This window comes from Cyanistes caeruleus, chromosome 12 (assembly GCF_971803275.1).
Source record: "Cyanistes caeruleus chromosome 12, bCyaCae1.hap1.1, whole genome shotgun sequence".
Classification (NCBI taxonomy): domain Eukaryota; kingdom Metazoa; phylum Chordata; class Aves; order Passeriformes; family Paridae; genus Cyanistes; species Cyanistes caeruleus.
In genome coordinates this window covers 13,293,841-13,317,870 of record NC_141712.1, presented here as the reverse complement: position 1 = coordinate 13,317,870, position 24,030 = coordinate 13,293,841, and the positions used below count along the sequence as shown (strand labels likewise).

General features: G+C 45.2%; 1 protein-coding gene across 9 annotated transcripts in view; it reads right to left on the bottom strand.

The window, feature by feature from the left end:
- The window catches only part of NECAB2 (N-terminal EF-hand calcium binding protein 2), an 85,081-nt gene that overhangs the window by 33,698 nt on the left and 27,353 nt on the right, over positions 1-24,030 (bottom strand). For 5 of the 9 annotated variants that reach the window (XM_086847336.1, XM_023934720.2, XM_086847337.1 and 2 more), the window contains exon 3: positions 615-723. In XM_086847336.1, the coding sequence (XP_086703462.1) occupies positions 615-723 (109 nt within the window). Of the gene's footprint in view, positions 1-614; positions 724-15,665; positions 16,383-17,744; positions 17,800-24,030 lie in introns of those variants that run through there. The other 4 variants (XM_023934721.2, XM_023934722.2, XM_086847341.1 and 1 more) reach the window with 4 other exon arrangements.

The following is a 24,030-nucleotide window of genomic DNA, read 5'->3' as shown; positions in this document are numbered from 1 at the left end:
TGCAGGGCTGCTCCTGGGTCCAGCCCTCACTGCCTTGGCCAGGCTTTGTGTGGCCAGAACTTCCACCTTGGACCAGAGCAGAGGCAAAGCATCCACAAGAGGGGCTACAGGCCTTGGGAAGAGCATCACCTTGAGGATAAAGGGGCTCGTTTCTGTAAGTGCTAGAACAGTCACTGCTTTCCAGGGGATTTTTTGGATTGGAAGTGAAGGAGGCATGGTCCAGGTGTCGGGGATACAGAGACATCACAAAGAGACAGGATAGGTCTTACCTTAGAGAGATTCACTCTGCTGCCTTTTATAGCACAGCAAAGCTTTTAGATAAAGTGAAAAGTTAAAGAGGTATTTAAATGCCCACATTAAACTAAGCACTGCTTCAGATGCTGTAAAGGCCAGGTTGCACTACTGGAAATGGCCTGAAAAAACCACCAGGACAAAAGAAGTCATAATGGCTGTCAGGATGAGACACAAGCCAAGCAGAAATGGAGATTTTGCTAAGTTTTGCAAAGTGAGTTGCACTCCTGCAGCCTGTGCAGAGGTGAAGCACTGTTACTGCACACCCCTGCCATGATCCAAATGCCCTGTGAGATGGAAGGGGGTCAGCACATGGAACTTACTTGGTGTTGTCTGAGTCAATGGTATGAAAAAGCTTCTCAAGTTCTTCTTCGTTGAGTGTCCCATCAGAAAAGAAGGCCTGGAACTCCTCCAGGGACAGCTTCCCATCATCTGCAAACAGCAACACAGCTGCCATTAGGGAACAGCAAAGTGAGGGGGCAAGGCTGAAAATCAAGAGTTATTTACAAATTTAAAGATTCACACCAAAATTAGCTCCAACCGTTTCTGCAAAACTGGCCCTCAGCCACTGCAGAGCTCACAGGCTCAGGGTGGGACCCTGCAGCTCTGGCTGAGGAAGATGCTCCTGGGTATGGAGGCACTGGCCATTGGCAACTAATTCAGCTGTAAACCCAAAGCATGGCTCAAACCCAGAGGAAAAACTGGTGAGCCTCATCCTAAAACTGAATTACACTGAGGAAATTATGGAGTGTTTTGTCTACCCTACGTTCAAATGATGCAGGACACTCATTAAGGGACATTTACTAGGTAGGAAAAGACCCTGGGCTGGAATTATAACAGACCCAGCAGTATCTTTTGACATCTCCACCCAGCTGCATCCTCTCCACCACAGTTCATCTCCCTGCTTTGGACAGAAATGTTACATGGAAGCTATTTCACTGATGTGGAAATCTGGCCATAGACTTCCTATGTTATTTCATATACTGGTCCCAGTGTTAATTTAATACTGGGGCTACTACAGACTCTTTAAATGACCAGGAAGAAAAATAAATTATCAAATTCATATACAAGGGGCTAAAAGAAGGACTCTCACAAGTTTGACTGATAAGGTGACAAAGGCTTACATTTAACTGATAAATCTGGAGCCTTGCTCTGTGCTCTGTGGACAGGAACAGAGCTGGCTGTGAGAAATCTCCTGTGAAGTTCAGCAACAAAGCAACAGGAGAGAAACAAAATAAACTCTAAGAAACTTTAGTTTACCATTTCTTGTCCAAGATGCTGACACCACACCCTGGTGTGCAGCAGTGCTTGAGGGGAAAACTTCCCCAGGTCACATATTACTTAAAATATTTCCACTCATATCTACAGAAGAATCACAGACTGGAAATGCTGCCTAGTTTGTGGTAGGAAAATGTATCATTTATTATTTAACCAAATCAATAATAAACCCAGTTGTTTCTTTCTCAGGAAATGATGCTAGAGGACAAAATTAGCCAACTCTCCACACACGCATCAATATTTCTTACCCAAAGTAAGCCTGCTGCTCCTAAAATGTACCTGCATTGCCAAATGCTAACCCAGTTTCCCTTGCCTGGCATAGACAAATTTAGAACAGTGATAAACTGAGTCTAAGATTCCCATTTAATTGGCAATTATGAAAGGAGCACAGCAGGAGAACAGTCTACAGCAACACTGGGTGAAGAGGGCACCATCTCCAGAGCACCACAATGGCTCATTGAGGACAGAGAGGGTCCAGCTGCCTTTATTGTTTTTCTGCATTCCTTCCCCAAAACGTGCCCTTTTTGCAGGAGGCAGGGTGCAGAATACCAATGCACAGCTCAGGGGATGGGTCCCAAATCTGCTATTTCTGATTACAGACCACTGAAGCAGCTGTACTTCAGTAAGAACCTTTTGCTTGGAGCACCTCAGCAGTGTCACCTGGAGGTTCAGCCAGTGGTGACATCCTGTCACTGAAGGAGTTAAAAAGACTGTCCAGAGCAGGAGCCCCATCCATCTCCACCTCTCCATATTGCACGACTGGATAAGAAGCTTTTCCCCCTCTGCTCCTGTTTATGCAGTATCCTAGCCAAGATCAAGGTTTGGTTTCTTCTGATCCTGACTGGCAATGAATGCACATCTTCAAGCACTGAGATCAAAAGGATGACAGCATTTCAATCCCACAAGGGCTAAACAATTCTTTATATATGGAACACTTTACCTGCAAACCATAAATCAGTGCTTGTTCACCTTCAAACTGTCCTTCCACACAGAGGGCAGCAGAAATAAATTCCCAGGGAAGTCACATAAATCAACTTACTGGGAAAGAGAAACTGTAAAGTGAAGTGAATTTTTTTTTTTTTCAGGAGAGTACTTTGATCTGAGTTTACAGTTTGCTTAACTCTGAAAAACACAAAGGTTTGAAGCAAAAAATCCACACTCTTTATCTAGTTTACATCTTATAACTTCTTTAATTTTACTCTTGTTTGATTTGTTTTGCTCTGGGTTTTTGAGTTTTTTCTTTTTGGTAATGTGCTCCAGGATGCATTTTTGCTGCAGCCTCTGAAATATCTGTGTTTAAAATCTGTGCCAAAGCACTTCCTGATTCCTATCTCAGAGTCTCCAGAGAGAGCAGGTAGACAGATACCAACCACCATGACAGGTCAGATCACTGGAAACCAACATGCACTGAATTTTTGTTGGCATTTAACAGCCTGAAGTAATGAAAAAACAGGATGATTTAAGGATCTACAGGAAGAAGGAGGTAACAGTGAATTTTATTTATTTTTTATTGTCTGGAGGCACCAGAGAACAGAAAGTATTCTGACCCCACAGAATTTGAATGCAAGTTCCAATTTTATTTGCAAGCAGTGCTCAGGACTTCTGTGTCTCCCCCAGTTACCAGCACCAGTCAGCTTAAAGCTGATGGTTATTTAATATAAACTGGAATACTTGTCTGCAAATACACAAAGCAAAAGCCTTTCTGAGTAACGAGATAATCCTTGAGCTGCATATCTATAATTGTGGAACAGCCTGAGAGCCTGGGTTTGTGGAGCCCAGCAGGCAAAGATGCCTTTAGGGAACTTCAGGGTGATAAGAGGAAGCAGACTGGGCTGGGATTTGCCAACTCAAATTAAACTGTTAGAAAACCCCGGGTGGGGAGGATTGACCACAGTGGCACCGACACCAGGTCCCCAGGCTGGCAGCTGCTGTGATAAGCAAGAGCTGATGGGACACTGTGGTCCAGGAGGAGCCTTATCAGGACACTCCCAGCTTTTTCTGACAGCAGAAGTGTCTACACTCAGTAGAGAATGGAAAAGACTTCCAGAAAGCAGCTTTTTTGCAGAAAGCTGCTGGGTTCAAGAGGTACAAATTCTCCAGAGGGACAGGCAGAGCCTCAGTTGGTTCAGCCTCACACAGGCCCTGCTCTGTAGAGCCGCTCTGGGATCTTTCAGCCCTTGGGAGCTGCTTTTGACAGGAAGCATAATGGAAAAATTGAGATCCTTTACTTAATCTTTCTAAACCAAATAAAGTTTCCATAATTTTTAAGATCTCAAAGAGAGAGATCTCAAAGAGATCTAAAGATCTTAAGATCTAGAGATCTAGATGTACACAAATATTTGTGACTTTTTGTCCGGGTAACTATACTAAAGGCAGGCAACCCATTTTCACTGACTCCCTCCCTCCCCTTTAAGCCCAGCACTTGCAGTTAACACCTAGCTGCCAGCAAGGACATGTGTCACTAACTAGAAATTGCCTCCCTTGCACTGATCGGCTGAGAAAAGAGATAATCAGGCCATAGCTATCCTGCCATCATTTCTTCCTGAGAGAGCAATCTTCATTTTACCCTAGCTCTTCAAAATAATTCAATCACAGGCAAAGACCAAAGCAGATTACCAGCCCAACAGAGTTATCAAAGTTAAAACTAACTGAAGAGAGAAGGACATCAGAGAGAGCATCAGAAAGCCCCAGCTGGGATGTTATGGTATCTCCATTTGCCATCATGAAAAGGTGAGGAGTCCAGAAGTGGCTTTTATACCTTCTAACTCACAAAATCAAGCTGTTCTCTCTGCTAACACAGCCCAGGGAAAAATCAAACTGAGATCATAAATTGTCCAAAGCATAGGAAATCTGACGGCCGAGTTTCTGGAAATTCACTCAGTGATACAAATGGCTTAAAGAAGCTACAAAATAAGGTCACTGTTCTGAGCCTGAGTTTGCTAAATCTGTTTCCAATTACATGAGGTTGAGACTGCTCATATATTTTCCAGATATATTATGAATATATTTCCTAGCTATTATTATTACTGTACTTCATTACTTACTTTTATTACTCTGTGAGTTCTAAAATGCTCTCAGCTCCGCTTACTTGCAAGTGCCCAACAGCTATGGGTAAGTAAATTGGATTTTATTGGTGCCTGTGAATAAAAATGATAACTCTATTTTTTGCTTCTTTCTTGGGGGTATGCATGTGTGGATAAATGAGCCAGCAAGAACAGGGATGGATTCCACCCTGAATCCTTCATCCAGCCCCCTTGGAAGCCAGAAGGAGCAACTTTATTCATTTGGGGAATATGGGCTTGAGCTTTCCATCCTGGGCTGTTAGGGAAAATTACCTCCAGGCCCACAGATCTGATCTGTGATGACCCTTTCCACTGGGCAAAGAAGGGCTGTGTCCTCTGCATCACCCAGCCTGCTCTGAAAAATGCTTTGCAGCCCCTCACCAGTGACTCAGGTACACAGCAGCCAGCAAAAAAATTATCCACCCACTCCAATTCCAGCCTCACAGTGTTCTGTTGGGGACAATTGCATTTAGCTGGAAGTAGGGCTGGTGATTCACCTCCAGACCTGGCTGAAGGAGCCACAGGAGCTCGGCAGGAGCAGCACAGCTCACGTTTGGGTGGCTCTGCACAAGGACGGTGCTGTTGCCACTGGAACACAGCTCCTGCAAGTGCCTTTGTTAATGAGATGTAACACACATCATTACAAGGAAATTACTACAATTACAGTAATTTTCTAGCGAAAGAAATTTACAGAATGACTCCAAAAATTTGAAACTTAACTAATGCCCAGCACAGCTGTTTTCACAAGGGTCAGTACCACACCAAGCAATCTGCACAGACAACCTGAGAGAGAGACTGATGTTTCCATACAGTGAATAACCCCTGTTTGAAGCACTCCTGTGCATTTCTAGTGCCAGCTGGGAATGCTAGTGGGACCTCCTGGGTGATGCTGGCACAGCAATGCAAAGTCTGGCACAGAAGGTAGTTTCACATACAAAGCGAGGGATTAAACCTCAGGATCTGGGGCTTTGCTCACTCAACTCATTGCAAAACACTTGATGAATGTGTGCTGGGCACGATCCCCTCCTTTGCCTCCTTGCCAGGAGCACAGTTTTGAGGTGGTGTCTCCCATCTCCTGCCAGTGACCCCACAACAGCTCCAGTGGGCAGAGCCCCCAGTGCTCCTCGCTGCGGGGCAGGCTGGGCACACACACCAAAGCTCACTGGCAAATGCCACCTGCAGCTCTCTTCCAGCTTCACCATCGAATTTGTGCATAAATTTGTGCCATGTGTTAATGAAAACCTTTGGGATTTTAATCTTCCCAGGACGTCTTTCCTTCCTGTGCCTGGATGAGGCCTTGGAGGAATGTCAGAGGCACAAGGCAAATGAAAGAATATCCCTTGAGAAGTCAACCAGTTCCCCTCTCTAGTCATTCACCCCAGGAATAAAGATCATCTCTTCTTTGGGAATTTGGTTAACTTTTGTCTTCATCAAAGCACAGACTTCATCAAACAATATTTAGCCAATTTTACACTCTCCTTTCTTTTCTGCAGCATAGGATGAAGTTCTGTGGTACAACTGAAACTGGGACGTACCCAAAATCTGTGAATGGCACCTGATAGAAGGGCTGAGGATCCTTTTTGTGACTGGATTATCCTGTTCATTTCCATCAAAATAGGGGAAAAGTGACTTTCATTTCAAAATTACCACATCAGTCAGTATAAGATATTGAAGAATAACTTAAAGCCTGATTCTTGTTTAGGGTGATGGGTAATGCTTCGTGCAGCAAGCAGACAATGGCTGGGAATGTTCCTTGTAGGACTTGGACTGGCGAAAAATGGGATTTCCATTGTAGTCAGAAAACTGCACCTCATTCCCATCAGAAATAGCCTGGGCATTAAGCAGTGTCCATTAGCATGCCAGAATTTCCCCCAAGCTGTTCAGCTTTTATCATGAAATCAAGCCTTTTGTCATCCTAGAGTTAGAAGTAATTTTGAAATTATTTTTAATGGCAGCTAGAGGCAGTTATCAAATGTAAGCTGGTAAGTAGGGAGACAGGCAGGACAGATATAACACATTTTCCCTCACTATCTTTTGTGAAGACTACTTTTTTCCCCACGTAATTATCATCCTGCTGTAATGACCTGATTTAAATGTGTGTATGTGTGAGGGGGTGGTGGTTTCTGTGCTCACCCACTGTACTGAACTTGGAATTTTTATCACAGGTATCTAGGAATACCTTCCAAAGAAACTCCTAGTTATTTATAAATTAAGTGCTGGAATTAGATTTCTCCAGGGTGTGAATAGCCTGGCTAGGTTCAGCTTAATAGAAGTTATAGCAAAAATCACCCAAACAGAAAAAGATTTGGACAGAAATGCCTGTAGTCCACAAAGCTTTCTCCAGCCACCATTTTCCTCCAGAAAACAGGAGGTAACCTGGTTCAGTTTTCCTCTCACTATCCAAGTTATTTGCTCTCAGTTTAAAAAGAAAATGAATGTCAATAGCTTATTTCAATGCATTTGCTTCACATCTGTGGCAGCACAAGGAAAGCACTGAGTCAGCCCCTCCACGTGCTGCAGCTCCTTAGTAATTAATGGGAAGTGCAGGTGATGTGAGCCCTGGGACCCTGTGTGCATGAGCACACTGCTCTGACTCAGGGCAGAGCACTGGGAAAACACTCAGGAAAGGAAACCAGAGTTTGCAGTAAGCAACCACCTGGCACAGAATTCATTTTGAGAGGCAATATGTGAATTCTCAATGGGTTCCTTGGGCTCCAGACAGGAGGGGCTGGAGGGAGGTGCCCTGGATGGCTGTGCACCAAGGGAATTTACTGCTCAGTGTCACAGCCCAGACCTCTGGGCTATATGCCATCAACATACAGTATCAAATAAATAAATAAATAGTGCCCTGGTTTTGGTTAGGATAGAGTTAATTTTCTTCCTGAAGGCTGGTACAGTGCTGTGCTTTGGATTTAGTATGAGAATAATGCTGATAACACACTGCTGTTCTAGAGGTTGCTGAAGGGATTGGGGACATACCTTCACCTCTGTTCCTTCACTCTCCCCATCAGCAAATCTCTGTTTCCAAGCTGTTGCAGCCATCAGCAGACCCAGCTTAGCTCCAGACATACAACTGCCACTGCCTCTCAGTTATTTTTCATCTTAGTTGACCTGAGACTGCCTTTTTATATTGGGTGCTATTAAATGGATCACTGACTTTGAACAACCATAGCTTTTTAGCACCTTTGATTTATTTACCCATTTAAAGTCTCTGCCCTGTGAGCTTCACGAGCACAGGCCAGCACAGCAAAGCAGCAGGCTCCTGTGCAGAGCTTGCAGCCTCCTGACCCAAACAGCCTCATTCCCTCCCCCAAAGGCTTTGGTCCTCCTCATATCCAAACACCTGCCTTGCTCTCTCCATTGCTGCTCAGTCTCACCCCCTCTCTGTTACCCTGAACATCCACTTCCTTCTTCATTAAAGTGCCTTCAGTATCTCCCCTCCCCACACTGCCCACCTTCTTTTTTCATTTGAACTCTTAGGTGAAACATGTGGCACTGTAGACACAGCTATACAAAATTAGGATTTCTGTTTTAGAGGAGATTGTACGGAGAGAAGTGGATCAACCTTTGATCTCTACCACTTGATCCTCAAAATTTCTGTTTATTGTCCAGGCAGCCTTGTTGCAGACCCTTCTTCTGTCACCTTCCTGAATTTTAGGAGAAATTTCTTTACTGAAAGGGAGGCCAAGGGTTGGAACAGACTGTCCGTGAAAGTGGTGGGATCACCATCTGTGAAGGTATTTAAAAGACTTGTAGATGTGGCACTTGGGGACTCACTGATAGACTCCAAGGGCACTCTATGATCTTAGAGGCCTTTTCCAACCTTAATCATTCTGTGATTTAAAAAACATCAGCAAACCTCTTCTACCAATCCCCTGTCAAAGCCATGAGTTACTAGCAGCCTCTCTAAATATTTGATCTAAAGTGAAAATGAAACACAAAGACAGCACAGCTTGCTGTTAATACAAGATTACTCTGTGCTTCAACCATCCCAAAGCAGTAAATCCTGAATTCAAAACATCCTCCTTGCATTTAAGGCAAAATTCTTACAAGGAGACCTTGCTAAAAGAGAGCAGAACCTGTCTCCTGCAGTGCCCTGAAAACAACCATTCTGGACAGGAATTACTACAGACAATGAAAAATACAATAAAATAAATAGTAGGAGGAAAAACTGATATTTGGATACTTACACTGAATTATTAAATAGCATAGCTGCTATTTTCCTATGCAAAAAATAGTTAATTTTTATGCATCAGCAAACTGCAGTGTGATACATAACTCCCTGCAAGGTTAAGCATTTCTTTGTGTGCAGAATAGAGGTGGCCTGGGAATCACAGAGAGATATTTAAATCTGCTCCTGTGCCCTGCCACATCAAAGCAGAGCAATGGGTTTATTTGGGAGACTTTTTTTGCAATTCCCCACTCACACATCAGAAGCTACACATGGTTTCATGCTGTTGCAAGGCTCTTACTCCTGCCATGCCATGGTGATCCTCCAGATGCATCCCACGGGATGAAATCTCTGCTGAGAGGCAGAAGTCTTGGGGTGATGGGCAGAGATGTAAAACCACTGCAGCACTTGGTGTGCTCTCCTTCAGCTCTCCTACAAGAACAGTATGGGATCTGGGGGAGATCATGACTTTCTCAACTCCAAGTGACCTTCACATATCTGAAGAAAAAGCCTCTGAGGAACTTCCATGAGTAACAGATGTTCCCTCTGCCCAGGCTGGCTGAGGTCACACACACACACACACACACACACACATCAGTGCCTGGCCTGCAGCAGCAAGGAGGGAAACCTGGGCTTCTCTATAGGGATAAGTCAAAACATCACTTCTTATCAGGTTATTCTTCTTATCAGGTCACTTCCCATCCCTGGAAGTATTCAGTGCAAGGCTGGGTGGGGCTGTGAGTAGCCTGGTCCAGTGGAAGTTGTCATTGCCCACGCCAGGGGATTGGAACTAGGTGAGCTTTAAGGTACCTGCCAACCCATCCATCCCTGATTCTATCATTTACTTTCTTTCCATCTCCAGGTGGGCAGCCAAAAGCTTCATTTCACTGGAAATGAGTCCCTGAAGCTACAGCTTCCTCCTGCACCCAGGCAGAGCAGGAGAGGACAACTGATATTCTCAGGAAATTGCTGGAACAGCCACAGCAAGGGCACAGCTGCTCTGCTGCTGGAGCAGAGGTCGGATGTTCTGTGTGTCCCACTGAGTTTAAGGATCAGCTCAGTGCCTTGACAGCAGCAAACCCAGACCATGGGGCTCACACAGCTCTCAGACTCCTTGAAAAGCAGCAGTGGATGCATGACCATGGCAAACAGGAGAGAGAGAAGGAAGAACATTTCAGATAGCAGGTGCTTCATCTTAAAACACGTGGGGAAACACCATTACTTACTGACAGTAACCTCACACATTCTTAAAACACACTGGAGCCTATACAGGGCCCCCACACTGTCCCCTGCCAAATTAATGTCCCCACTTCTGACTGAGGACAGCTCAGAACCAAGCTTTAGAAAGGCAATGTATGTAGTTCTGTGCTGTGCCCGAGTGGGAATGTGCTAGCTGAAACATTTGTGAACTATCAGCTCCAGGCAGACTGCCAGCTCCAAAGTTTTCAAACTTTATTATTAAAATTTGGCAGAAACATCAAAAGAAAAAGTAAACCTGGAATGATTGATCAGGAAACTTCAATCAAACTGAAGCAGAAGCCAACACTCCCAACTCCAGCACACCCCAGCTCTGTAACAGCCTGTTAAATCCAGATTTCTTGGAAAGCTCAGAAACAGGCACCAAACAGCCCTAATTCCCCTCTGTTCCTCATTAACCAGCCTTCTCACTTGTTTTTTTTTAACGTGCAGATAGATGAATATTTCAGAGGGCCAAGGCAGGGTTTGCACTATTTTCAGCTCATTATACCCAGCACTCAGCTTCAAAATGAAGAGGCAAGTGTTTGAGCAGAAGAGGAAAAACTTATGAAAATGCATGGTGTTACCTCTCAGAAGTGTGGTCCTGGTGTGGCCAGGGCATGGCAGGGGGAGACCCTGGGGCTGAGGCTGTTCTTGGCTGGGCTTGCAGCACCACACTGGATCTGGGCAAAGCCTGGTGATGCTGCCAGAGGCTGCCCTGTGAGCAGCTCAGCTGGGGTCAGTGCTGCCAGCTCCATGGGATCTGTTTGTGGGGATCACTGCTGCCAGCTCCATGGGATCTGTTTGTGGGGATCACTGCTGCCAGCTCCATGGGATCTGTTTGTAGGGATCACTGCTGCCAGCTCCATGGGATCTGTTTGTGGGGATCACTGCTGCCAGCTCCATGGGATCTGTTTGTGGGGATCACTGCTGCCAGCTCCATGGGATCTGTCTGTGGGGTCACTGCTGCCAGCTCCATGGGATCTGCTCGTGGGCATCACAGCATTTCAGCTACCCAGGGAAGCACAGTGCTCATCTAAGGGAATTGCTGAAGGTAAAACTGTAACACTTGATTTGATTTCCCAATCTCTAACAACAGAAGTTGCATTTCAACCTAACTGAAGAATTCAGTACAACAGCCAAAAGCAGTGCCCAGGGTGCAATGACCATGCTGGGTCCCTGTGTGATGGTGGTGCATTAAGAATGAGCCGTGGGCAAGTCTGAAAACTCACCTGGCTTCTGTCACTGCAACAGTTCCCCTGTGACTTTATTTCCCCCTTGTAAAATAAACATTATTCTGTACTTAGTAAAACCCTTGCAGAGGATGAGAAGCAGTGCTCTGAGTGACCTTTCACTAACACTGAGCAGAGGAAGGCAGCGGGGCTGTTTCCATGTGGTAGCCACTGGAGTTGTTGACTGTTGACAAATTAGTAGCAAATTACTGCAGATTAGAGAGCTACAAACTCATCGCTTTCTGCAGTCCCATGAAACAATATCCAGATTGCATTGGCAGCATCAACAGTTTTCCATTCAGCTAACAAGCTGCGCAGAGATGAAGACAGCAAATTAAACTAACATGAAAAGCAGATTCCTCATTTGCATTCTCTGAAGGCAGAAGAAGTTTCCCTCCAGCTTTATCATGTGCAGCGTACAGGACATCCAGCTCCCTGTGCCAGGGCTCAATAGGTGCTTGAATATCAAATGCAGAACCTGCATAATTAATTACTTGCTTCCCATGTTAACTCCTGAACCGTGAAGTCCAGGTGTAAGCCTACCACACTGATCTCCTGCAACACTAATGTTTCATTTTTTCATTTCTTGAAACTCAGTGGTCCCAAAATTCCTGTTTAAAATAAGCTTCAGGCTCTAAACAAAATGACTGCTCATGTTTGATGGTCCCTTTCTGAGAAACCCCTTTGCCAAAAGCTAATTTTTTGGGAGGCAGTCTTTGCTTCACTATAAATGAAAGCCAAAGTGGTCCCTCCGCACAGGATGCCCTTGCAGGTCTCCAGCATGGTCTGCCCTGGCTGCCCATGGCTGCACAAGGAGAGCAGCCAAGCCAAACCTCACTCCATCCACCACAGCTGCTCCTATTTTTATGCTCCCCTCTAATAAGCTTCTGCAATTCCCATTTATTTTCACAGTGAAAACATAAGCCCTATGCTCAATGTCTCCAGCTATTTGTCCAGGGCAGGGTGTCTCAGCCCTGTCAGAGATATTTAACATCTCTAAGGCAAACAATGCAGATCTTTCCTACCCTCCTTCATCCTTTTGCTCCAGCAAAGTGTCTGAGCAGCACAGAACAGAGCAGTCCTGCAGGGAAGGCACATCTGCTTTGACAAGATTTCAAAGAAAAAACAAAACCTAAATATGTTTTTCTGCTCTAGCAAATAAAACTAGCACCTCTTTAATCACCGATTTCTACTTCTAACAAAGCTGCAGCATTAATATCTTCTCTGTTTATTTTTTGTAGTTTCTTAATTTCAAAAATAGGTTATAAAACCCCCAGAACTCTTATTCACCTTATCATTTATGGGAGAAGAAAGATAAGGTGTTTTACTGCCTTTTCTGCAATGACCCATGCAGTAGAGACTAAAGTACAAATGAAAAACCACAAATTTAATAAAATAATAGAAACAATAAGAACAAGAATCAGTGCAGCAGGAGCAGACACCTCCCCTGACCCACACCCCACGGCAGCAGTTTCACAAGTAGGTCACACTCAGAGCATCCCCCAGCACCTCTCCACCAGCTCCACCCCAGACCAGACTGAAAAAGCAGGCAAGCCCCACTGGTACCAGCACAAAAGGCAGAGGGAAACTTGTGTGCCAACTCAAAATTCCTGCTGTGAAGCACTCCCTGCTCCCCACCCATCTCAGCATCTCCCATCAGTTCCTTCCGTCCTCAGCATCCCTGCCACTGACTCCAGGGCTCTGTGATTCAACCCAGCCAGCCTTAATTTGGCTAAAGCTAAAATGAGGAAAAAAGGGGTATCTGAAGGACAAGGTCACTGGAAAAATGCCTACAAGTTTGTTTGTTTGTTTTTTCCTCCAGGGAAAAATGGGGTCATCTGGCTTCTCTTCTTAAAGAAAGCTTTCAAAGGAACATTTGAAAATCTCAGACCTAAAGTATTTCAAGTTTTGTTTCAGTTTAATCCTTATATCTTCCCCTGAACTCTGACAACAGCCTCTCTTTTAGTTTACTTTTCCACAGCAAACCTGAACCAGTTGTCATTGAGTTCCTAAATAGGAAAAGAGGAGAAAAAACCCTCCATTGCAGTTTTTCATTGAAAACTGAGCACCACAAATGCATAAACCACTGGGGCTACCTGTGCATGGGACTGCTTCCTATCACAGTTCTGGGGAAGGGTCTCCCCACTCACTCACCCAGCCCTGCTGCAGCTCATCAAAATGCTTCTTTGGGAGGCTGTGTTTCAGAGAAGTCTTTGTGAATTTTTAATGCTGTGTGCTACTTAGCGTTTGCTGAATTCACAATTTTTCCACGCCATCTCAGCAGCATCTGCTGCAGCCATGCGACCTGGAGCAGCACACAGCCTTTCCCAGCACAACTGAGGACCTGGCAGCAGACAGATCCCAAGGAGAGGCCCATGGTCAGTGCAGGGAGATGCTTCCAGATCCTTCTGCAGAACCTTGTGATGCACCAAGCCAGCATCCAGCTTTAAGCTGGATTCAAGTGGTGCTCTCATGGGAGCACAGAGCAGCACTGCTCACACTGGCATGCTGAAACCCAGTAAACAGCACTGTCTGCAGCCTCTGCACAGGGAACTGTGCTCTCATCTCCTCTCTTCTCTTTAAGGTCTTACAAAGCCCAGAGGCAAGGTCTGGAGAGCAGAGGGAGGAAGCGCTGGATGTGAAAAAGCAGCTGGGAAACCAATGCACTGTGCAGAAGGAGGAGAAAAAGGGGAATGTGGCCCATGAAAGCCAAGACACACAAGCTGTCTGACATAAGGATGAAGCATGACCCTTCTGCTTTTGGCAGAACCGAATTTACACGAGAGGGCAGTGGCACTGAGGGCCTCCAGCCCTTGGGGTGATGCTTAACAGTTTCCAAGATAAACCATGCTCATATGAGCTCTCCTCTGCTTCCCCAGGCTCTGGTAAGAAAATCACTGGAATCCTTTTGTAGTTTTTTTAAAAAGAAACAACATCAAAAAACCTCCCACCAGAACCCAACAGCATCTAGATTTCACAGGAGTGCCATGCCAGGAAATGCTACACAAGAAAGGAAATAGGAGAGGAAATCCAAATTGCTTCTACTTTCTTTTTCTTTTTTTTGCCCCCAAAGCTGAGGAGCCCTAAATTGGGAACACAGTTCTCCTCTATTCTGCTTAGGAGCACAGAGGTACTACAGCTGGAGTAAAGATAACCCAGCAATCAAGAGAGAAAACTCAGGAGCCACTCTGCTCATGGACAAGTCACGGCAGGCTGCCTGGCTTGGCAATAGAAACGCTTGAAGGAACTCTGCACTTCTTTGATACACTGAGCATTATGAGCTTTAGGTAATGAAATAGAAAATGGTAGGTTTAGCCCTTGATGATATCTCCTGTGATGTTTGATCAAACCCTCCTTGTGTGGAGGAGGTGATTTATTAGCAGAGATTGGACCCATTTGAAGAAAGAAGCATCCTGGTGCAGGAGAAGGCTCATCTGAGAGCTTCATCAAAGCAGCAGTTTACAGAGAGACTTTCTGTCTCCCAGCACTACCAGCTCACATGTCAGTGCCAAACTTGCCATGAAATAGCTTTCCAGAAAGCAGATAAGCATCATCACAGCCTTGGAGGAGCACAGCTCTCTGCAGGTTCTCCTTTGCAGGAAACCCACTAAAATTTTCTGCCTTCCCAAACCATTAGCACAGGCTGGATTTCTAGACTGGTTCAATGCACAAAGCCATGAGTGAATTCAGCAGGATTTAGCACCCCTCCCACAAAGGGACCTGTTTGCCTCTTTGTACACATGAGAGTACACATTTGCGTTTCATTTACATACAAAATATAAAAGGACCTAATAAGCTAAGAGATAAAGAAAAGAGTCCTCACAAAACCAGTGGAGCTGCTGAGGGCCAGGGTGCTGCTCAGGCCATGCTGTGGTGCCTGCTCAGAGGATTGATGACATCGGTGTGGGAGATATCACAACATTTGCTTTGACAAATGACATTTGTTTCCTTCTATGGCCACCTTAATTAAAGAGAAGCTAATTCCAAACGTTGCCTGTCTCTCTCATGGGCACACTGATGTGCTTCTGCAGAAGCTCACAGCCAGCTCGGTGGTTTCCTACCTGCCCAGATCCCATGGGATGTCTGTGCCACAGAGCAGCGAGGCTCCTGATGCAAGATCAGCCTCTGAATCTGCACCGAGTGCTGCTGCAATAGCTGTGCACTGAGAAACTTTAATCCTCATTCTTGTTTTATGAAAGGATCAAAATGCTCAGCATGCTGACAATTCAAAGGTTTAGCACAGGAAATGCGAACTGCAGGCTTAAAATGTGAATACTAAAACTCTGGAAGACAGACAGTAAAAAGGAAAAAACCCTACTCATGCTGTACTGCAACGGCCCAGTCCTGTTCTCTACTGATTTATGAATATAAGAAAACTGCTTTCTTTTACAGTACCTTGGCTTTCCAGCCACTTGCTGTATGAATACATTTGCTCAGGTCGGTGTGGGGCCCTCAGAAAGAGCACAAGTGAAGGGAGCCAATGGCCCAGTGATCCAGAGTTAAAGGCTCTTGATATTGAAAAATACATGGATCTGTTTGCCCTGCTAAATCTTTCCTTCATCTGCAGGCAGCCCCCAGCCGGGTTTTGCTGAGAGCAGCCTGGGCTCTCGGGCAGGGGATGCTGTGTCTGGAGAGGGCTCACCCTGCCAGGAGGGAGCAGGGACATGTCCCAGGTGCCACCCCACGGCCTAGCTGCCAGCAGGGCAGCTGTCCCCCAACCTCCCATCCGCCTTTCTTTGCCCCCTTATTCATCCCCCAGAGGGAGGAGAAATGGAAAATGGGGACAGCATCAGGTGTCCCTCCTCGCTGGGGTATTGCAAATCCGTCTTTTTAGGAAACATCTGCAGAAATTGTCTTCCCAGGCAATGAGGCAGCGCCAGGCCTGGTGTGAGGGACACGGCAAGGAGCGAGCACAGCATTTGCTGAGCAGCGGTCACCTCTCCCTGCCCGCTGACCTTTAAAATGTCAGGCACCTCATTTAGAAAGCAACAATTGGGTTTGAAAAGTTTTAAGGCTCTGTGTCCTGCTCCAGCCGATTTTGCAGACGGTGCACTGCAAGAACGTCTCCCACTGCTTGGTTTTTTCCTTTCCCCTTCATCTCCCCAGGATTTCAGCATTTAGCACCTCGTTCTCTCATGCTGCTCTTGTTATAGGAGGATTTAATTCCTGACTATAGGCAGCCCCACTCTTATCACTTATTTTCAGTTAATTCTTCCTCCAGTTAAATGCTAGAAAACCATTTTCCCCTTTGATTTCCAGTTTAGGGAAACCTTCTGCAAGACCTAAACTCTGCTCTTTTCCTACAACTAGATTACAGGATGCAGGAGAGAGGAAAAAATTTTAGTTCCTTTCTTTGAAAAATATAAATATTTTATCTCGTTTTTACAGTCTTATGCAAGTGCTTCCATTTATAGCACACAGTTCTTTCCCCACTGTTTGACACATACCAAGCATATTAATTGATACCACTATCACTCCAGCTACAAAAGGATAACAAGACAATTCTGCACATGGCTGTGTTTGCATTTAGTCAAAGTCTGAGCTTCATAAAGCCTAGGGACAGTCATGCATTCCCCATTCCCTACCTCTGTTCTCCACTTTGAAACCCAGACAGGCAAGTTGTGTCCTCCTGTCACTCAGCTTTCCAGGCTGAAGTATTTCAAATTAATTCATGGTCCCTTCCTGCCCCTCCATCCTTTCCTCTTATCCCACCCCGTGGGGATGTCACAGGGGTCAATGAGTGCTGCAATTTTGCTCTCTGCAGATGGTGCTGATGCTAAGGAAGGTGGCAGCGTGGTGCCATGGCAGCTCTGCAGCTGCTCCTGCCTGCCAGGGTGCAGATTGCCCCATTTTTTTTTAAAAAAAATATTATTATTATTATTATTATTATTATTATTATTATTATTATTATTATTATTATTATTATTATTATTATTATTATTATTATTATTATTAGTCACTGCACAGCCTATTAACATGAATACACTGGCAAAGATTTTGATAAATCTTGAACATTTTACCAGTATTAATTCAACCTTTTTTAGAAAGTGGGGAGGGATGTATAAAGAAAAAAAGAAAGCAACTGATGGTACCACAAAGGCGAGGAAGGAAAAGCAGCCTTGCTTAACAAAGTGCAGCATGTTCAAAAGCCAGCAAACCAGCCAGCTGGAAAAGTAACATCTCCACAATGAACAGAAAATCCTTTGGAAAGGAAAATAAGGCTCAGTGCACTTATTTTTGTTTGCAGATCAGGCACAAGCCTGTTCTTTGGTGCTGGCACAGCAGAACGATACACAGCCAAAACACCGTGTGCCTAAAGCAGAGGTTCTGTGGGCTCCTGGAGCCAGTACTGAGGCTTAAGGAAAAGAACCCCCACGTGTATGTGCAAGGCACCAGAAGCACCCCAAAGTCACACTCAGCAGAGCCTTAAAATGGGTTAGAAAGCCGTGAGCAACAAGGGCTGAAGGCACTCACATCTGCACCGTGGGCTGGGGGCCTCAGAACCAGCATCCATCTAAGGCAGAGACTTGGCAGCAGGAACAGATCTTGGATCCAACCCCCAGGTCCATCTGAGTCGCTCCTTGAGCCCCAGCCCAGCTGCACCAGCCCTTTAAAGTTCTGCTGAGGGGCAGCAGGAGCGCGGCCAGAGCATCTCCCTCTGCAGCTGGCACAGCTCTGCTTGGCCAACACGCTTCACCTCTGCACCGAGGCTGCAGCAGGGACACAGAAGAGAAAGTTCCACTCAAAAAATAATTCAAGATTATTTCCACCTCTAAAGCTGTCTGAAAGAGTTGCAGACTTTTTCCAGAGCAGCACACCACCAGAAACCAAAGGCACTCAGGCTCCTGCTTCTCAGCCCATAAAGATCCATTTTCACTCTTGGCTAACACATGAAAAAAAGATTAGCTGTTCCTGTCCCTCAGATTATCCTTGCTGGGAGTTAGAGATGTGGATGTATCTTTGTTTCAGCTTCAGATATGCCTTTCCCCACTGCAAATCAGTAAGACACACCCTTCTCTCACATGTATGTTATCTGGTACTTTAAAAGAGTAAGAAAGATAAGAGGAAGAAAAAGATACAAATGATTTATAGCTGCTCCTGGCCAATTGCCTGAACACAGGCTGCCAGAACATATTTTCTCACAATTGTCTGGCAAAAATTGCTAGCACATTATGAGGATAACTTGCAGCAGTGTATTTGTTCTGGATTCAATTTTTGCCTTATTTAATTTTAATAGCTATAATAAAAAATCTTCAATAAATACAGCTGATCTGCAGAAGATACCTAATTAAAAAGGATGCCAGAGCCCAGTGCTGTCCCTTGTTCCCACAGCAACAAGAGCAGAGAAGAGCACACAAGCAAAGAGGCAAAAGAAGTGCTTTTCTTCCACTGAGGATCTGCTCCACTTCCCCTGAGGAAACTTCCCAAGGATTAAACTTAAAGACAAACATAGTATAGCCCTGCTTCTGAGAAAAAGGAGTAGCAATAGAAGCTCTTAGGGAGATTAGGTGGTGTAGCAAGAGAAATAACATGAGCTGAGGGTCACACAAGAAGCCTGTGGTGGTGGCAAAGGCATTTTGAGGAATGCCCACACTCATCAGCTCCTCCTGGGTGTGTTTTGCCATTCTGTACCCTATCACTCTTGAGTAACACTCTGGGAGCACACAAACCACTGCTCCAGGTCAGAGCACAATAAAACATCCAGGCCGGAGCATCTCTCCAGCAGAGGCAGCTCCTTGCACCAGCCCTCCTAAGGGGATTCATTGGACATTAATTGAAACTTTGATTGAAATCATCTCACAGGACCCCCATGCCCCAGAATGCTGTTTGGGAAACACCTCTGGCACTGACACTGCCACCAAGGGAGCAGGACAAAAACAGACCTTTTTTAATCTCAGTTATGGCACATGTTTAATCTGACAGGATACTACATCCAGTCAAGACACAAAAGTCCTTTCCAAGGACTTTAAAAATGCATATCTGTAGAAAAAAACCCCAAAAAACAAAAAACCCCACCAAACCAAAACAACAATAACATTAGCAGAAGAAATATCAATTTGCTATATCTACTTTGAAAAGCTTCCCTTTGATAAGCAAGATGAGATATTAATGAGATAGATCAAAAATCATTAAATCCTCAATGTCCATCATTTCCCTGACTTGCCACTGCAGCCAGAGCCTTTCCTTTCCCTTGTGCAGCCGTGTCCATGCAGAGCAGAGCTTCCTGCAGATCCCCTCCTCTGCTGGGGCAGGAGCACACACTGGGGTGAGGCTGGGCCAGCACTCACACCTACAGCTCATCTCCACAAGCTCCCCTGTGGCAGGAGAAGTGCCTCATTCCCCAGCAAACCTGCACTGCTTTGGTCCCTGCCCACAGGTATCAGGTGCTGCTGGTGCAGCCAAACCTCAGCAGACCCACGGAGTGCTCGTGGCTGTCACCTCTCCAGTGTGCTCAGCTACTTTGCCTTTATCTCCCCTTTGGTGTCTGCTCACCAGTTTGTTAACTAACCTGATCCAGACCATTAGGGACATTCCCAGACAAGGATCTGGAATAAGTTCAGGGCTTGTGTCATGAACTCAGATGTCAGGGCAGATTGCAACTGACAAGGAAAATACATGAATATAATGTTTCAACTGAAATTACTCAGGATAAATACAACTGTGTCTCTCCAGGTCAACAATCCTCATGCTCCAGAAAAAACAGGGCAAGAATCACCATTTTTAAAGCACTCTCAATAAAGCTTAAATTTTTTGGGTCAGGTTTACAAGTAGGCAATAGCTCTATTAGTGTTTTATCATGCCCTTTGCTGGCTGTCATTGTGCCATGTACACACATTTGCTCTGCAGCCCCCAATTAAATCTCTCAACTTTGGCTCTCGAAAGAAACATCTTTAAAAATCTTCTCAGCTAATTGAGCAGCTTTTCAAAGTCTCCTCAGTAAACCACAATCCCTTATTCCCCTCTCCCCAACTTGCAACATGGTCATTAAATCTTTTACAATAATCTATCCCGTTTACTCCTGTCCAGCTGAAGCCTCATTAGAAGCTTGCAGAAGAAAACCCACATCTCCCAATCCACAAAGAGAAGACAAAAATAAACTCCATTTTCTTTGGGTTGCACTGTGTGTCAGACCTTCATGGGTACACTTCAAACCGAGAGGAGACTTTGGAAGCGCTGCCCTTGGATCAAATGCGCAGCCCCCGCTGCCAGGCTAAAGCAGTAACCCCTGCTCCCATCCCCTCCCTGCATCTCCCAGGGACATCACAGCTGCTGTTTGTCTCCAACCCTCCCTACTAAAGGAATTGAAAGGAGGAGCTGAGAGAGGGGATGGCTAGAGCAGAGAAAGAGCATCGCCTGTGAAAATGCACAGGCAGTGTCACGCACACAGAGCCTGCCCCTGAGGCTGGACACAGCCACCCTGCCCCACTGCCCAGGCCATGGAGCAGAGCCCAAACACGGGCATCTCTGTGCCCTGCCAGATCAGCTCTTACTGAGCACAGGGAGCAACAGCTCCTGAGGGCAAGAGGTTTGATGAACCATAGGAACAGGCTCGTGGGCAGGCAGGTTTGAACCTCTAGGAGGGACAAACACAGACAGCAAGAAGGCTCAGCTGATGGATCAGACTGGAAAGCCATGTGTGGGGCAGACTGGTGGGTTTCCAATGCAAAAGCTCTGATCTAGTCTGCTCCTCCACATCTGAGCACTGTGAGTGTGGCCCAGCAGAGAGCACAGGTCAGCAGTGGCCCAAGGGCTGACACTTCTGCCCAGACAGTGCTCACGGGAAGATGATCCTTCAGGCCAGCAGCATCATCTGAGTTTTTAATGGGCTGAGGTATAGCCTGATGTGAAAGTGTAAAAGTGTTTGGGTGTCTGACTGACTCTGAGGGTCAAATCCATTTCTTGCCGATGCAGAAATGTCAGGAAGCCTTGAAGGTTACAGCAGTTAATAGCTTTTACCATGGGTTTCGCTCAGCAGCTGGATTTTTTGAGAAAGAGCAGAAAGAAAGGCTCAGCAGCCACTAGAAGGGATGGTGCTGGGCACAAAGGGCAGCCAGGAGCTGCCAGCACAGCCCTGAAGTGGAGCAACGTGTGGTTGAATATATTTTACAAGGCACAAGGCAGCAAGCACCACAGGCAGCAAGCATGCCTGAAGGAGGCTAAATATTAGGGAAAGCCGGTTTTCTAAGTTTTTCATTAAGTCAGGTTTGACTGCAGGTTTTACAGCAAAAGGGCAAGGACACAGGAGATGGCCACCTGCACTGCAAAGTACATTGAAAAATGAGGAAAGGGCACTCTGCACAATATGAGTCAGGCACCTGGGATATCAGAGATCAGCTGAAGTGTCAGCAAGCCAGTTGCACTCTGTTTAAACAGAGGAATATTCCCAGCTCGTTAGAACCAGACAATTCCATTCCCTGCTCATGGTGTTCATGCTGAGACCAATAGTGCCTCCACTGCCCACTGGCCATGAAGGATCTCGCAGTACTTCTATTTTGGCTGCCTGTTCTCTCAGCAGGAAAAGGCTTTAGGAACAGGACAACAGAAATAACAGTTTTGGACAGTAACGGGCCATAAATTGGTGCTGTGCAGAAATAGGTGGAATATGGGCATTTCTGTTGTGGAAATAAAAGTTTATGTACTGTCACATCATTGAGTTGAGTTCTTGGGGGAGTTTTTGGGCTGAATCCAAACCTTTCCCAGCTCAAACCTTCTCTGGCTTAAGCCTGGCACTAAAAAAACCACATGTGGGCCTGATTAAAGCCAGGCTGCTCCATAACTCAGCCTGTAGCACACGAGGGTGCAATTGTTAATAAAGTTCTCACCCAGTGCACCCAATCCAACGTCTACTCTGCAGAATTAAAGTAATCCAGGAAAAAAAAAAAGGCAGCCCTGAAAGGGCATGAGCAGCTGGGAAATGCCCTTTCAAGCCAATGAAAGATGAAAATCAAATCACTGAATCTTTTCCTAGGTTCATAGTGATAAAGGGTGGATAGAAGTACTGGAAACATCTAATGACAGCCTGTAGAGCATGGCCAGCAGACACCTTTCACAATTCCTACATTATCTCAAAATTCATCTTCTGGGGGACAGGTTTGTTTATTGTTTTGGGAACAGCATGTCCCAGTTTAAACAGATGTTGTCCCTTCCAAACCACGTGCTGTGAACTTTGTAAGGGCTTGGAATGGTAACTGAGAGAGCTTGGGAATGATACAGGAGTCCAAATAACTGAAATCAGATTCAAACTTTCTCCTTGTAAATAAAGGTCATTGCACAGTCTTACAAGGTGCTTTTTGATTGTCACATGAAATCTAGACTATCTAAATGCAAATCTTTTCTTATTTACTTAAAAGACAAATACATTTAGACTGGTCATCTGATCATGGAAGAGCCTATCAGATTTATCCATAGTTACAAAGCCTGATTCATCACTGAATTTTTCTACTTATATGTGGGTGGCTGCTAATACTGGTTTTGTTATGCAAGAATTATAAATATTCTCACTGAGAACTAATGACTTAATTTAGATGCACCAGCAGGATACGAATAGCTCAAGGTTTTCCCAGCACATGAGGAGCAGTAGCCATGCAGAAGGTAATTACCTGGGTCTAGAAATAAGTGGTTTTCAAGAGTGATAGCCCATTAAAGCAGGCACTGCAAAACACCCAAGAGGTCACAGTTAAAGCACAATTCACCATAGGGAAAGACTTGTGGCTGTGGAAGACTTGTGGCTGTGGAAGACTTGTGGCTGTGGAAGACTTGTGGCTGTGGAAGGCTTGTGGCTGTGGAAGACTTGTGTGCAATAAGAAGCTTATTAAGTGTTCAGGATCTTTTTATTCTGATATTATTTTTATATATCTGGAGTTATCAGTGCCCTAACTTGGCATCTTTTTAAGAACCAATAAAAGCACCCAAAGTTACAATGCCTTAGTTTTTCTTCCTTGGTGCCTTGAAAGCCTTGTTATTGAAGTCCAAGTTGCTTATCACCATTCAAGTCCTGTGCAAAGATATTTTTTAAAAGGGTCTCAGATTCACAGGGAATCGGGGGAAGATAAATATTTCAAGTCTTAAAAACAACTTGTGGACAATTACCAAGCTAAAAATGGGGTCTTTGGATCATCTGCTCACCAGTGATGATTTTCTCCATCCCTCTCTCTGTGCATTTCTCTGTGAATTTCTCTGCTCCCGCACTACCAGAACTGAAGAGGCATTTTCACTCAATTTTTCCCTAGTTTCTGTACTAATAACTCAGGATCAATGAGGGGCACTCTCAGAGTGAAAGGAAGAAAAGGAAGCATTTACACAGTAACCTGTGTCTGGTTGCATTCGTGCATTTGAGCTCTAAGCACATCCACAGACAAACACACATTTCTTCCTACTTTAGACTCACTAGAGGGAGTCAAAATAATTTCTCTGGGCAAGGTCTGGAAAAGGTGGGTGAGACTTTGAGAGCTATTACCACTAAATATCCTGCAAGTTCCCCAGATCAAAGTTCTCAGAGGGACTGTCTCTGCCTACAAACACAACACAGGACAGGCACACAGCATTTGTGAAGGGCTGGAAATTGCTGGTAGCTTCACCTGTGTTACTTTGGAGACCCACTACACCAGGATTCATTCAGCCTTCTCCCTTTGCTGAGGGCCCTGGTCTCTCCCTGCTCTTCCACCACCATCCCTTCATCAAGAAACACAATCCATGGGACAAACCTCACTCTTTTCCTTTGGGTACTGGTGTTTAACATGACTGATTTCTACTCAGGTGA